General features: G+C 41.6%; 1 protein-coding gene across 1 annotated transcript in view; it reads right to left on the reverse strand.

Moving 5' to 3' along the window:
• LOC129705444 (AFG3-like protein 2) overlaps positions 1–15,223 on the reverse strand; it is a 31,649-nt gene extending 16,426 nt beyond the window's left edge. Inside the window, exons 1-7 of the mRNA XM_055649015.1 lie at positions 14,867–15,223; positions 11,167–11,251; positions 8,960–9,022; positions 8,169–8,272; positions 6,164–6,313; positions 2,300–2,371; positions 394–518 (exon numbers count right to left, since the gene is read on the reverse strand). Of these exons, the coding sequence (XP_055504990.1) occupies positions 394–518; positions 2,300–2,371; positions 6,164–6,313; positions 8,169–8,272; positions 8,960–9,022; positions 11,167–11,251; positions 14,867–14,944 (677 nt within the window). The 5' untranslated portion in view covers positions 14,945–15,223. The remainder of the gene's footprint in view (positions 1–393; positions 519–2,299; positions 2,372–6,163; positions 6,314–8,168; positions 8,273–8,959; positions 9,023–11,166; positions 11,252–14,866) is intronic.
• Between the last annotated feature and the right edge of the window lie 1,618 nt (positions 15,224–16,841).

Below are 16,841 nucleotides of genomic sequence, written 5' to 3' on the forward strand. Positions count from 1 at the left end.
TTGTTCACTCGGAGCTTAGAAGATCTAATATTAATGCCCATCCCTATTTACCCCTGAGAAGCAAGTGGAGAGAACTGAACATCGCAGAAGATGGTTTAAGGTTAAATCACATTGCATTTTCAGGAATCTAGATCCAACTGGCAAAGAGCAAAGAAACTAGTCATTTATGTGCAAGTGGTGACCTGAATGCTGTAGTGCATTGCTTCACTAGCCACTCTTTGAATAGTATGATGCCAGCTAGCTCACTAATTCCTCTACGTCCATTTGATAGTGCCCATATTTTCTTTAGCAGAAATAGCAGAGTTAATTATATGTCCGAACCATACATACACCGACAGCGACATGCATCTTAAAGGACCAGAAGCGCAAACGTATATTTAATTTCCTGCTCACCCATCGCTTTCCGTGTTATACACCACAGCAGCACGATTTGCAGGTTCGATTCCTATTTCCTGTTGCACAGTTTCCAAATTGCGCTCAAATGTATCCACACTTCCAATGTTAAACCATACATAACTCTGATAACAGAGGACCAAACATTAGATTAGTAAACACTCCTGTAACATATATATGCACACATATAATACCCAATTTGAACATTTAACGGAATTTTACTTGAAAGAAATTACATCCAGCGATTTTGCTCCATTCTTTTCCAAATAATTTTAAATGGCTTTCGATTTAAAAAGCTTAACTTGGATTATATTATTCCCTTTATTACGATAGAAAGAACATAATTTACAAATAGGTGCTTTGATTCTCTTTTCAGGACCATCACAGAATTTGTTACAGACATTAAGCCTGTCAAATCTGTAATGGCTCTTTGCAAAAGAAATATACCGAGTCCCCTTAATCTACCCTCTTCTCTTAACCCTGTATTTATTTTCCTTTCAGCTACTTACCCAGCTGCTTGTTAAATGTAATATTGCTTCCACTACCTCCTGTGGCACATACCACAATCACTTGCTGTGTGAATTTATTTCTCCTCGTGTCACTTTGCTTTTTTGCCGTGCATTCATTTTTCACGCAAATTATTTTATATGATAGGCGTACACAACTCAATCCCTTAAAATTGGAATTATTTTCAACAATTGAAGACAAATGTGCACACAGGATTTGAAGAAACTGAGAAAATCCCTTAAAACTGTTTGGAATTGAATTTTCAATAATTGTTTCATTAAAATGTTTCATATGAAAGGCTTGGGTGCATCAAGGTGAAACCAAAGGAAATAGTCAGCTCCCAGTTTACACAGCTCGCAGGTCACAGGTCTTTAACCGTTTGAGCTCCCGATTTACAGTCCGCAAGGGCGGCATCTTGTTTCATTAAGTCACTTTGTTTCATCACATGAGGAATGAACTCACTGTGGGTAGCATCGAAAGGGTGAATGACCCAAAGGATCTATCCTTCCTCTTTTCTATTTTAGACATCACTTGTGCTGGATGACTTGCTTTCACTCCAGTTTTGTAGCTTAGCTAACAACCTTCTTGTTGCTGACTCTTCAGCAGATGGCGTATGTTAGTGGGAAGCTTGTGAGGTGATCTGCACCTTCTGCCACCAATGCAGGAGTTTCATGCAAGAACTCCAAGTTCTCAAAAATATCCCCAATATCCTTTTTCACTTACAGTACTCTTATGCTTCGGTGGAGACCTTGCACGTCTTGATAGAAACTTGAGCACATCTGTCAATCCACTATCTGGGATCATGTAATAGCAGGAATGCTTGATGTAAACAAGCTTGAAAGAAATCCCCCATAAAGCAGTATTCGTCATCTTGACTGCCATAAACTAATCAATACACCATAAGGAATCAATACACCATCTGTAGAAGGGTCTCGACCCGAAAAGTCACCCATTCCTTCTCTTCAGAGATGCTGCCTGTATCGCTGATTTACTCCAGCATTTTGTGTCAATCTTAGATCAGTATCTGCAGTTCTTTCCAAAACACCATAAGGAACAGTTTGAACAAATCACATACAGTAAACCTCTGTTAATCAATACAGTAGGGACTGGTGGTGTCAGACTGGTAGATTTTTTACACAATTAGATGTCCTATTAATACTTCAATGCTCCTTTACTTTGTTTTTTCTGAAGAGGTGTAACAAATCGCGCAATAAATTTTCCAGCAAACCCAGGAAGTTTAAAGGGAGCACAGGAAGTGGAGCTCTGCAGAATTTCAAGGACTCAGGGTCCTGGCACATTTCAGAGAGTGGCACATTTAAGAGAGTGCAGACGAAAGGGAAAAATAACAATTTATAGTTATCAATAAGAAAAAAAGAGAAAAAAAGATTAGACAACTTACAGCATCACTTTTGGTTCCTGGGTTGAAAATCACTCGAACAAACTGCTTGTTGACAACTTCTAGGCGATCAACCTCAAATGAGAAATAAACTGATTTAAAAGGCTGGCAGTAAATTGAATTAAGATTTTACTCCCACTACAAGAAAATGATCAAATTGAAATTAATATAGTTGAATAAGGGGTGAGAATTAATAAGCTTTGGCTTCTTCCTGCTCCTTTTCGGACACATATGATTTCATTTATTCATAGATATTGTTTATGACACTTTATAAATATTTTTGTTTTGTTTTTTTGTATGCCGTTTCACATTTTCTTTTATTCTGTTCGAAATAAATAATTAAAAAAAAAATAAAAAAAAATAATGCTTTAACATTCTGGAGAACTATAGTTCCAAACTACACAGACAGCATCGAAGATACTGGACATGGAATTAAAATGCAAACTTTTCCAAGTTCCTGCACGAACCAACAAAAAAGAAACGGTGGAAAACTGTGCTGAATGTACTTGATTGCCTGGAGTTGTTCTAAATGCATTGGTAAAATGCCTTTATTAACAGATTCTAAATGTCTGCATATGACAGATATTAAACTTACTGGCCTATAGTTTCTTGGTTTCTGTCCCTTTTAAAAACAAGTAACATTCACTATTTTCCAGACGAATGGAACCTTCTCCGAGTCTAAGGAATTCTAGAAATTTAAAACCAGTGCATCAACCACCTACAATATAAATCACAAAGTATAAATTTCAGCATATGTATTTGGGCTGTTATTGGCCGGTTTGTCTATTGGCCTGGCAAGTGATTATTTAACACCACTCTCCTTAATATACTAATGAAAGTATGATAAACATACAGCTGTATTTACAGGTTTCAACCAACAAGGTTACCACACCATTTACAATTTTTACATTCTAGTTTCCAGTCTGTTTTACAGCAATAGTAATATAGTTCAGTACAAGAGGAACCACACTTGTGAACAATTGGTATATGCGCTTGGCCGAGGAACTAATGGTGTGAAGATACCTTCCACAGGGTTATAACTGGATGCCTGTAGATCAGTATCCTGCCTAAATGGGATTATCAAGCTTTTGTTTTCATGTGACATGTTGATATCCATCACTGGATCACTTGGCTCCCATAGAAAGTTTAAATATGCACTACCAATGTTTTACAATATCACGAATTGCTGATATTAATATACTAGAGTGCTTTGACTTCAGTTTTTATTAAAAGAGGCAATTAAAAGTTTCCTAATCCAAGTCAAACAGAACAAATTCACGAAATAAAAAACCACGAACAGGTATGAGGATTACCAGATTTCAAAAGACAAATTGCTTGTTATATTTCCAACTACTTTGAGCAGAGACACTGACTGACTTGTTTAGTTCTCAGTGTTCGGTTTTAAGGTATGAGTGCAGCTTGAATGTTATGCATGATGGTACAGGTTATTGAGGACCGAGATGCAAGCATTCTACCTAGTCCACAATGGATTCATGCCTGGACCTCTTGTTTAGAGATATACAGCCATCAACCCAACTCATATTCAGCAGGAGGCTAATTATGCAAATATTCAGCAGGTCAATGGAGCCTTTAATAAGACTCAAAACGCCAGTGAGAGATAGATTCCTCATTCCATCGACCATGAGAGGGATTAATGAGATATAATGGGAGATTAAAAGGAAAGTTAATACATTTCCTCATGTAAATGAAAGGAAGGAAATTAGATCACCAGTTATATTAATTGCAGATTTCAGTTAATGTTCATTATTGTGTAAGCAGATATCTTTTATTCACTAATATTCAATTAGAGAATAATACATAAATACTAACTATTCTTCAATTCACAGCACCAGAGACCCAGGTTGAATCCTGATCTCTGGTGCTGTCTGTGTGAAGTTTGCACATTCTCCCTGTGAACGCACGAGTTTCCTCCCACATCCCAAAGACACGCGGGTTTGTAAATTATTTGGCCTCTCTAAAAGTGACCCAGTGTGGATGAGAAAGTGGCCTGAACTAAGGATTTCTAGAGTTTTCATTTTTATTTGCATTTCATGCAAATTTTCTTTGATATTATTATGATTCAGATCATTGATTATTAATCAATGTGAACAATCAGGGAGATGCTGCACAGACATTATTTTGTTCTGTGGACCATGAAGATACATAAAGAATATGATATCGGTTCAGCATCACTCAAAATATTAACATTCATATTACTTAGAGTGCATCTATTTGGAACGTATAGTTGAGTTCATGCCTTTGCTCTTTGGTGATCAAGTTTTTACGGTAATGCTAGGATTTGTTTGAATGCATCACTTCATATCTTAAGTGGAAGCTGATTATATGAATGCAAGCCATGGAGATAAGGAAACAACAGGACAAACATGGTGTCAACCCACCATGGTATCTCCATGAAAAATAAAAAAGGCCTTTGATTTAAAATGCATGGAGAAAGGGAATGTTTGGGAAGATTGAATGCTTTCGCAGAGGCAACACGGGCACAACTGACCTAACAGTCTCCTTCTGTGTTGTAAAATTTGGTAAAAATGGAAAGTATTTGTGGGCCCTGGCACACCTACCTGTCAGTGACTGCAGTGAATTGGCTTTGCAGACTCCATATCAGCTGCTTACAGATCTGTTCCACCTGCTGCAGTGACGTTTGCACCCAACCTGTACCATAGGGACAGCACTATCAGTGGCAGGCATGATTACCAGCACACTCAAATCTTTTGCTTCCACCTCTGCCCAGACTAACATATAAATTAACAGGATGACCAGTCAATATGCTGCCCGTATTGGTGTGGCACTATTAACTTCATACTTGCTTGAAATGAATGACTAAACATGTTTAGTGCAAGTAATGTCCATATCATTGGATTTTCTAAAATACTTGGAAGTAGGGCTATGCCTTGGCAAATCTCCTAACATCAATGGTATCCGCTCCCAGTTAATAGTTCATTTCACTTGCACTTTATGTGCAATGTGACGAATAAAACCGTATTGCCGTATTGTATTGAACTGTGCACATCACTGAGCCCAACCACTATTTGCTGCCAACCATATTGTAGTTCTGAGAAGATTGTCTTAAGGTGCTAGAGAGACAAACTCCTCTGACATAAAAGTAAAATGTGCCAAAAATCATCAGCAAGTCAGGCAGTATCCACAGAGAAACAAACAGTTAATATATCAGGTCATTAATCCTTCATCCGAATGTGAAGATAAGAAAGCCAGCTTACACAGCAATAAATCCTGTCATGCAGAAGAAGGTTCAGGTACTGCACAGATCCATTACTTTGTCAGAGACACTATCACTGTCTTGCTACATCCTATCACTGATTTCTGTCAGTCAAAACTTTGGCCCAAAGGATTTTCTACTTTTTTGCAACAATTAAGCCTGCATAAAATTGTGCACATTTTAATCTGCATTTACAAAGCCATATTCTTTCATTGTACCAGGAGATGATTTCTAGAAATTGAAATAGTAAAAATTTTATGACCTAGAAAAGTCCTATGAAATCATATAAAAGTCACAATTGCAGGAGAGAGAAAAAAAAGATTAATTCCAGTACCTGTCAGTTCAAATGGGTACAAAATAGCAATCCCTGTTGCACCCTTGCCAAATTATACTTCCCAATCAGGATCAAAAGCAGGGACTGTGTGCGGTGAGACCACACAGACATGAGGGGGTGGAAAGGCTGAGGCAAGTGCACTTGGAGCCTCCTTATTCAAATGGGCAAACACCATGGTTCATGATGTGCAGATCATATGTAAACAGGTGGGGGGACGAGAGGGGGAATGCAAGTTGTACATGTGCCCTGATATCATGTACTTCTTGCAGTGGAGAAGGCTGATTTTAAAATTACTTACCACACCTCGGGCCAGATAGTAGCTCACAAAATCTTTCCAAGTTATCTCCCTGCCTGGGTCTCGGTAGTAGAAATACATGAATCCAGAGATAAGTCCAGCTATTCCCACAGCCAAATAGCGGAATTCCTTGTCATCCCATGGTAGATCTCCCTACAATGAATGCAAACATTAAAAATGTGACTCATGTCATCCATTCATGGAAATCAATGACAATCAAATCATTACAAGATTAGCTAAGGTTTCCAGTATGGAGACTTTTCAATTAATAAACAGTGAAGTCATAGTTAAATATCAAATTACAGTAAGGGTTGAATGCATGAATCACTGTTGCAAAACAGCATTTGTTCTTATCAAGTCACCTCATGTGTATTAATAGTGTGACCTAATTAATCAGGCTTGATTTAAAAAATAGAGACACAATGTGTTGGAGTAACTCAGCAGGTCAGGCAGCATCGCTGCAGAACATAGATAGGTGATGTTGCAGTTCAGGACCCTTCTGCAGACCAACTGTGGTGGGAGTGTGGAAGAAAGCTGGAAGATTGGAGGGGCAGGAGGAAGCCTAGTGAATTATAGTGGATACGAGGGGGGGGGGGGGGGGGGGGGGGGGGGGGGGGGGGGGGCAATGGGGGGGGGGGGGGGGATAGGCAGACGGCTAGCTAAAAAGCTCAGTGATGAAAAGACACAAGGTATGAGATAAGGCTAGAAGAGGTGAGAATCGTCAGGGCAAAGACAGGAATATGAGTGGAAGGGGAGGGCGAGAGAAGAAATGAAAATTAGTCTAGGTAAAGAACTGTGAAGGGAGGAGAGGAGGGAGCAGTGTTTTTAGGTCAGTTACCTAAAATGGAGAATTCAATATCCATACCGTTAGGTAATAATCTACCCAAGCAGAATATGAAGCATGTGGCCTCACTCTGGTAATAGAGGAGCCCCAGAACTGAAAGGTCATTTTGGGAATGAGAAGAGTTAAAATGGCTAGCAATCTGGAGAACTAGTAGGACTTGGTGGACCGAATACAAGTGTTCTGTAGTATGGTTGCCAAGTCTATGCTTGGTCTCACCAATGTGAAAGAGGCCACAGTAGAAACACTGGATGCAGTAGATGTGTTTGCAGGATGTATACGTTTCACCCGGAAGGATTGCTGGGATCCGTGGATGGATGTGAGGGAGGATGTACAAGGACAGGTCTTAAATCTCCTGTGGTTACAGAGGAAAGTACTTGGGGGGGGGTGGGTGCGTAAATCAAGGAGTTATGGAGGAAATTATCTCTACGTAACCCTGGAAGGAGTGGAGATGGGAAGATATGACAGGTGGCGGGAACATTTTGAAGGTGGTGGAAATGTTGGAGAATGATGTGTTGGATACAGAGGCTGGTGGGTGAAAGGCGAGGACCAGGGGATCTGTTCCATCTGGGGGAGAGGGAGCAAGAGCAGAACAAATACAGCGAAGACACGGGTGAGGGATCCATCTATCACAGCCGGGGATACCACGTTTCGTAAAGAAAGAAGTCATCTTGGATGTCGAAGAATGGAAAGCCTCCTCTAGGGAGCATATGCGGCAGAGGCAGAAAAATTGATAGTAGAGGACAGAGTTTTTGTGTAGTCCAAATAACTGGAAGTTGGCGGATTTGATGTAGACGTTAGTTGATCATCTCCCTGTAATTGAGACCGAGAGATCAAGAAAGGGGAGAGAGGTGTTTGACATAGTCCATGAATTTGTGGGCAGGGTGGAAGTTAGTGGTAAAGTTAATGAAATCAATGAGTTCTGCATGGGTGCAGGAGGCAGCTCTGATGCAGTCATTGATGTAGTAGAGAAAGAGTTAGGGAATGGTGGCAGTGTACTTTGAAACTAGGACATATCGACATCTGCCAAAATGGTAGGCATAACTGGGGTCCTTGCGAGTGCCCATGGCTACATCTTTAACTTGAACAAAATAAGAAAAGTCAAAAGACAAGTGGTTGAGGGTGAAGACAAGTTAAATTAACCATGGCATTGCCTACACAACAAACCTTCTGTATCCGGTTCCACCAGGTGGATTGCTCTTTTTTCCCGCTTTTCTTACTACTGCCTCCTGGTCCACCTCCAGTACTTCCTCCAGACTCCTTTGCCTTTGCTATAGGTGAAGATATCACATTATAAAATAACATTTGATCCTGAACAATAGTGGATTTATTAGCACTAAACATCCATTACAATCCAGGTGAAAAAGTGACCTAATGGGAAGATCTAATAGTAGGATAAACTAATAGCAAGAAATATTGTGCAGGTATGATTATATAAATTACATTTTCATTAGTAATCTGGAGGGCTTTTATTCACAATACCTATAGCATAATTTGGAATAAAAAACTGGATTCAACAAAAATTAGCACAACGCCTCGGGATTGTTAAAAATTATTTATTAATATCCCATAAGAAAGGAAACCTGCCATGTTCTACATCAAGTAGATGACCTTTAACGGCTCTTGGAAGCCACTCATATATGTTATTGGGGAAACTAGGAAAGGGCATATATAGCAGCCTTGCCAATAACACTCAGAACCCGAGAATTAATAATGAAATGGCTGAAAAGGCTGTGATTAAAATTGAAACCATTTCAAATATCAGTAGCAAAAGAATACTGGAAATGGTACTGGTACTACAGGCAGAAATGGTACTACAGGCAGAAATGGTACTACAGGCAGAAATGGTACTACAGGCAGAAATGGTACTACAGGCAGAAATGGTACTACAGGCAGAAATGGTACTACAGGCAGATGATACATCCCATTAGAGAATCACAACATAAACAGTCATTTACCTTTAATGTCGGCAGCTTTTGGTTCTGAGGAAGGTTTATCTTTTGGGAAATACTTCTCAAAACCTAAGAAATAAATGAATACATTGAAACTCACTCTTCTCATTGGCCATGATTATCCCATTTAATGAATTACTGGTTAGCCAAATGGGACTAAAGCAAGCAACATGATAGAACCCTCCAGGTTCAAGGGGATTCATAGGTAGGGTGGAGAACAACAGGATTATTTATCGGGACACAAATCCTGAACAAGAATGTTGAAAACCGATTACACTTTATACCAACATTTTCAAAAAATAAACAAAAACAAAGAAAATGAATATGCCGGTACTTTTTGGATGCCTGATGTTGAGACAATTGAATGACAGAGCCACTCAATTAAGCTAACTGAGGATGATTAAAGTATCAATGCAGGGAATGTTGATGATTTTGGGGAGATTTCAACAAGACTGTGGAGGATATGTAGGATTCAGAATCAATTAGGTTTAATCTGGTTCAGCTGGTATTTTGGATGATCTTTGGAGCAAGAAATAGGTGTTTGCCGGAACCCTTTCAGACTGTCGGGGGCGGGGGGGGTGGGTGGGGACAAGACAGAGGCTGTGGAGGAGCAGGGGGGTAGGATTCAGAATAACAAAATTAGGGGAGAATTCGATGTGGATGACTGCCTATGAGGTGCTGACCATTTCCGGGTTTTGTGGCATGGAGGGATTGAGGTCTTCATCTTGAAAACGGGAGGTCAGCTTGGTTTCTCGAGCTTCGGCGAAACGATCGCCCAACCTCGCGCTTGGTCTCACTGCTGACATCTAGAGCAGGACGCAATAGATGAGGTTGGAAGAGAGATGCAGGTAAACCTCTGTCGCACCTGGAACGATTGCTTGGGAAGGCAATAAAGGGACAAGTGTTGCATCTTTCGGTTGCAGGGAAATGTCAGCCTCCAAGGGAAGAATTGACAGCTTAGGGAGCGGTCTTTCCAGGCAGATATGGGGGGAGATGGGGATGTGGCGTTTTGGGGGTCACGTTCGAGGGACGGAGGATTAATAGTGGGGCAGCAGGACTGATGTCTTCATCTTTAAACATCCTTTCTCAACCAAAGGCACACTGAAGGCAATAGTGATTTTCATCATCCATGTCAGCCTCCACTGAAAGACAGCTTACATTTTCCAGGGTCTCCATGGACAGCGTTTTGGATCGAGGGAAGGGTAATAGAGGGCAGCATGATGGTGCAGCCATAGAATTGCTGCCTTACAGCGCTTGCAGCTTGGGTTCGATCCCGACTACGGGTGCTGTCTGGATGGAGTTTGTACGGTCTCCCCGTGACATGCATGGGTTTTCTCTGAGATCATCAGTTTCCTCCCACACTCCAAAGACGTACAGGTGTGTGGGTACATTGGCTTGTAAATATTTTAAAAAATTGTCCTTAGTGTGTGTAAGATAGTTAATATGCAGGGATCGCTGGTCGGCACGGACCTGGTGTGCCAAAGGGCCTGTTTCCGCGCTGAATCTCTAAACTAAACAGTTTGTCTTATGGATTTTGAATGCAAGGAATAACCACATATATGCTTGGGAAAACAAGTCAACAACGGCTTGGACCTTGGCCTCTAAATGTATTCAATCGCAATTATAGTGTTTTAGTATCTAATATTAGCATGGTTAGCAATTGCAGTTGATCAGAGGGTCTTCCAAGGAGGCGTTGTGGGGAAAGGTAGTAGTGACCAGCCAGAACACTTTTTTGCAGTACTTGATTTTATAGCAAGCATTCCATATACCAAATACTGGAAAGGTTATGTTGAGGCTATGCACTGAATTGCAAAACAAAAATAGTAATTAAAAAACACTATGTACTCCTACCCTGAAATATCAATGTAAAATGCTGGAAGTACTCTGCATGTTTGCCAGCATCAGAATCACAGCAATATTTAAGCTAATCATCTTTCATCAGATGTTGTGACACAATGTATTTATTCCAAAAGTTAATTGTTTCTCTACCCATGGATGCTACCTAATGTGCCAAATCTTTCCAGCAATTTGTTTTTAATAAATTTAAAATAACTAATCTGGATACATTTTAAATCTAAAGAGATGCATTTATCATGTATGATCAGTCTGAAGAAAGGTCTCGACTCGAAATGTCACCCATTCCTCCTCTCCAGAGATGCTGCCCAATCCGCTGAGTTACTCCAGCATTTTGTGTCTATCTTAGATTACATTACCTTTTGGCTCTTTTGAACAGAATAATCTAAAATTCAACATATTTTCTTGACATGAAGAACCTCTTCCAATGCAGGGTCTGATAAACTAGATTAAGAAAAGAAAAATCAGAATTAAATTCTCAACATAGATTTCTAATTGAAGAATCAACGACCAAGAAGTGTAGCCCCGAGTCTAATTTGGGCTAGATTTCAAACCATTTTAAAATTGTATGCTGTATTTCCTACAAATGGTAAAATTTCTTATATTTATATATATATATTTAATTAGCTAGCATATTGAGACAAAAATAAAAAGATCTTTGTTGCTAGTATTTGTTTGCAATATATAAGAATTTAGTTAAAACAAGAACATTTTTAATAAAATCATTTTTAATTAAATTAGTTCCAAACACCAATTCAATGATACCAGCAGATTGTGTGAAAAATAACTTGAACTATGTTTTCCCTAATTAATAATACTTAAAATGTATCTATTCTTCCAAAGCAACAGATATTTGAAATTGAAATCTTGTAATTTTCATAGAAGCTTCTATCTGTCCAAATGCTCCTATGAACTTATGTTGTCCACGAGACCCATTTCTTGCACCTTCAATCATGTCCTCATGAAACTGCTGACCATCTACTTTCCCTTTCTAGCCTTTGTATTAGCTGATGTCATTAATTTATTAATTAATCATTTCAGCATGACCGAGCAAAGACTAGACCACTGTTTTGCCCAGAAATTATGCTCGGATCTCCCTGCTGGATCGTCAAATCTGTCTGCTGGACCTTCTGGCTGCTAACCATTTTCCCCTTTCCATTCCTACACTGACCATTCCGTCCCGGGCTTTCTCCCATTACCAGAGTGAGGCCACTCGCAAACTGGAGAAACAGCACCTCATATTCAACTCTCTTTCAGCCTTCTCCCCCCACCCCCCTCAACACAACAAGTCTGAAGAAGGGTTAAGACCTGAAACGTTCTTTATCCATGTTCTCCAGAAATGCTGCTTCCTCCAGGACTGAGTTACACCAGCACGATGTGTCTTTGTTTGTAAAAGTCTTCCTTGTGTTCCTATTAATAGGTTCTACTCAGTCACTGTTTGCCTAAGCTTCAAATGCCCAATCACCCACACCCTGAAAACATTCATTCCTTCAAGCAAGCAACCATTGTTGTATAAAGTCTTTGCCCAAGGATTCAAAATATCTTTTCCATAGTTGAAACCAATTATACAGGCTTTCAACCCTGCCACTGAATGGAAACAGATCCTATCAATGCCAAAATGATTATGTTGTGCTGCAGTAGCCATGGTGAACAATTTATCCTAATCTATCACAATCTGTATACAGCCACTGTTGTGCTTGTTCCTAACAGCTCTCCTCTTTTACTCAGTTGGTCCAATTTCTTGCGTGCTGTTGGATTTCTATTCACATTGTCGTTACATACAATAACGAATTAATGAATCCTCTGCAGGTATCTATTCTATTACACCTGGACTAATAAGATATGTCCAAGTAAACTATTCCTAAGATAATGGTAACAGCATCCGAAAACATGCAAGATCTCAAACATATACTGCCGACTCCCAACGTTACTTCATCTTAATCTTAATGAAATTCTTAAGCCACTGCAAGTAACAATTTCATTGTTCCATTGTCGGTCCATATTACAATTTAACACTCCTGACGTACTTCTTTTAAAAGCTTCAACCTCTGATTCATCTTACTATTATTCACTGTTATTGGAAATAATTGATGGCACGGTGGCAAAGCTACTGCCTTACAGCGCCAGAGGCCCGCCCGGGTTCAATCTTGACTACGATTGCTTGTCTGTACGTTCTCCCCAGGACCTGCGTGGGGGTCGATCTTTGGTATCCTCGCATACTCCAAGGAAATACAGGTTTGTAGGTTAATTGGCTTGGTATGAATGTAAAGTTGTCCCTAATGTGTGTACAGTAGTATTAATGTGCGGGGATCGCTGGTCGGTGCGGACTCGGTTGGCCAAAGGGCCCGTTTCCGCTCTGTATCTCTACACTAAACAAAACATTACATTTTGTTAAGACTAATGCAATCTCAGTCAGCCCTTACTGATTCGATTTTCGTCATCCTAACCGACCGTGAATTAAGCTTCAAATCCCATTCCATTCTACCACATAAATTAACTCATGATCATAAAAATGATCACAAGCACCCTCTTTCCCTTTCCACCTATATCCCTCCCTCTGGCTTTACGTTTCACACCTCTTTTCTCTATGATCTGGACACCTTTGTGTCTACTTTAATACAGAAAAGTGCAAGGTGTTGCATTTTGGGAAGACTAACCATGGCAGGACCTACAGAGTGAACAGCAGGGCTCTGGGGAGTATTGTAGCATGGAGGGATCGGGGAGTGCAGGTACAAAGTTCCTTGAAAGTGCTTTTGGCACATTGGCCTTCATCAGTCAGAGTATTGAGTATAGAAGTTGGAAGGTCATGTTACAGTTGCATAAGACATTGGTGAGGCCACATTTAGAGTATTGTGTTCAGTATTGGTCACCCTGTTAGCTAGAAAGGGTGCAGAGAAGATTTACGAATATGTAACTAGGTCTCGAGTGCCTGAGCTACAGGGAGAGGTTGAGTAGGCTAGGACTTTATTCTTTGTAGTGTAGGAGGATGAGGGTGCTCTTAAAGAGGTGTATAATATCATGATATTCTATCACTCCTCTAGCGGGTTTTGCATTTTACACTGTCCAGAACTTGACTTTAGTCAAAACTGCTCCCACAACCTCCCCTATCTCGTTTTCAATGCTTTTAATACCCCCTTGACCAAATTCTTGGTGACCCAACATTAATAAGTGTTATGCGATAAAGCTTCAGTAAAGAGCATGGCAGCGCTATAACGGTGGATTGCAGATGCTTTCTCAAAGACAGGTCGTGGTTTGAGAGAATGAGGGTCTGTGCAGTTGAGCATCCACGGTGCAGTTGGTCAAGTTCGCCACCTCCCGAGTTCGGTTTGCTCCTGAATTTCATCAAAACATACTCAGCGAGCAAACTGATAATTCCCGATCTTAAAAATACGCCGTATTTCTACCTTCAATATTGTCACAAATCTTTTTGTTTGCCTGAAAATTTAGGTCGCTGTGCTTCACGGTCACCCCGACTAGCACAGAAAATTTCAGCTCAAAAATCGGCCGTTTTCCATGTTTTTAACGGGTGGGAAAGTGCGTGTTTCCCCATTCACTTACATGTACCAAACTGAGAGGTGTCCTCCAGTTAAAATTTTCGGTCACGTGAGGGGGGGATCTACGCTCATTTGACCTTTGGTGAAATCACCCTATTGTCACAAAATGCTGGAGTAACTCAGCGGGACAGACAGCATCTTTGAAGAGAAGGAATGGGTGACGTTTTCTCAGACTGAGAGTATGGGGCGAGGGAGACGCAGAGATACGGAAGGGGAAGTTGTGAAAACGACAGGTCAAAGCAGATGAAAGGCACCTCCAGCTGGTCGTGGATGTTCTCACAAGGTCATAAGTGTTAGGAGCAGAATTAGACCATTCTGCCCATCAAGTTTACTCCGTCATTCACTCATGGCTGATCTATCTCTCCCTCCTAACCCCATTCTCCTGCCTTCTCCCCATAAACCCCGTCACACGTACTAATCCAGTATCTCTCTCTCTCTCCATTGACTTGGCGTCCACAGCTTTCGCACGTTAACTAATGAAGGCAAGTTAAGGGTTGCTTCTCACCCGCCAGCAGGCCCGTTGTCCCGGCCACAGTCGGCGCCAGGGAGCGCGGGTGTGGAGGAGCCGCAGGATGAGCGCCATGGCCCAGGCCCAGGCCCCAGGCGGAGGTCAGGCCTCCAGTCCACCTCACTCCGGAATCCACAGCGGCTTTACAATGACATTCACTTACACACAGGGGGAAAACCTCCTGATTAGCTCTTCTTTCTGCAAATAAAAATAATGCTTTAAACAGTCCGGAAAACAAGCCATCGAATTAACTTTCCGGCCCTTCAATTAATCAGCTCCGACCAGAAAACCGGCCCAGCGGCAGTAAGTTCCGGGACGAGCTCCAGTAATAGCGAGGATAAAATCAATGAACTGCGCTGCCGGAAATGTGCAATAAAACCGAGTGCTGAAACGCCTCTGCTCCAATGACGAGTCTTTGCTTTCCACAACAGTCCCTCCGATATATCTTCCTCCTTCCCTTGATCATATCCTCCCATCTCATCTGTATGTCACGTTTCTCTATTCTCCACCCCTATACTTCTAACCCAAGCAAGGATAGATTACCCTGATCTCCACGGTCCACCTTTTTAATCATCCTTTGCAATTTCCACAATTGGATCCAGCTTCCCTACCTCCACAGCCTTTGTATTTCAAAAGGGATTATTTCTATTGTTACTTTCGGAGCCACTCTTTCTTCTCTGACAATTATTTTACTGTTTATGCAACTACAGAAAATGCAACACTTGTTATTTTACCTCATCCCTTCCCACCGTCCAGTCAGCAACAATTCGTATACCAGAGTCCCTTCCTCAAAAAGGCAGTCAGCAAAACCAGAGACCCACACCAGCCTAACCACACACGCATTTCAACCCTGCCATCAGGAAGGTACAGGAGCCTGAAAACTCTAACCTCCAGGTTCAGAAACAGCTTCTTTCCTGCAGCCATTCAGCTATTATATACTGCACTATTATTGTTTCGCTTTTGTGTGTACATATGTGTGTACGTATGTATATATATTTATTTGTGAGTATATACTCTGTGGCAATGAGTTCCACAGATTAACTACCCTCTGACTAAATAAGTTCCTCCTCACCTCCTTTCTAAAAGAGCGCCCTTTAATTCGGAGGCTATGACCTCTGGTCCTAGACTCTCCCACCAGTAGAAACATCCTTTCCACATCCACTCTATCTGTACCTTTCATTATTCTGTAAGTTTCAATGATGTCCCCCCTCAACATTCTAAACTTAATGTACTGTGTTTACATATTCTGCTGTGCTGCTGCAAGTAAGAATTTCAATGTTCTATCTGGGACATATGAGAATAAAACACTCTTGACTTTTCACTTTTTCCATTGCATTTGTGCTCCCAATCTGGTCTCCAAATGCTAATCTCCCCCCCCCCCCCCCCCCCACACACACACATCAATTTAAAACCCAAACCAACTCTGCAACTTAAAAATGGCAGGTTTTCACACTTCATCTCCTTAAATGCATGGCCGTCCGAAGGGAGGGAGGGGGGAGAGGGGGGGTGCGTTGGGTGCGACCGCACCCCCCCCCTTTTTCCCCCAGAGTAAGAAAAAATCCAAAAAAAAAAACAAAAACAAAAAGTCAGAAAAAAAAATCAACGTTCCACTTTGGAAACGGCCAGTTCTCCATTCTCTCATCGCCAGGCGGGAGTGGCTGAATCTGAACCCAGCGGGACCTGACTGCCCACACCACCCCCGCCCTGCTGGGCCACGCCACCCCCGTTGCGGCCCATGCCACCCCCGCTGGGCCAACGCCACCCCCGTTGACCCACGCTGGGCCCACGCCCCCCCTGCTGACCCCCCGCTGGGCCCACGCCACCCCCACTGACCCACACTGGGCCCACGCCAACCCCTCTGGGCCCACACCACCCCTGCTGTCCCCCGCTGGGCCCATGCCACCCCCGCTGACCCCCACTGGGCTCACACCACCTCCGCTGACCCACGCTGGGCCCACGCCACCCCCACTGA

This window comes from Leucoraja erinacea, chromosome 17 (assembly GCF_028641065.1).
Source record: "Leucoraja erinacea ecotype New England chromosome 17, Leri_hhj_1, whole genome shotgun sequence".
Lineage (NCBI taxonomy): Eukaryota > Metazoa > Chordata > Chondrichthyes > Rajiformes > Rajidae > Leucoraja > Leucoraja erinaceus.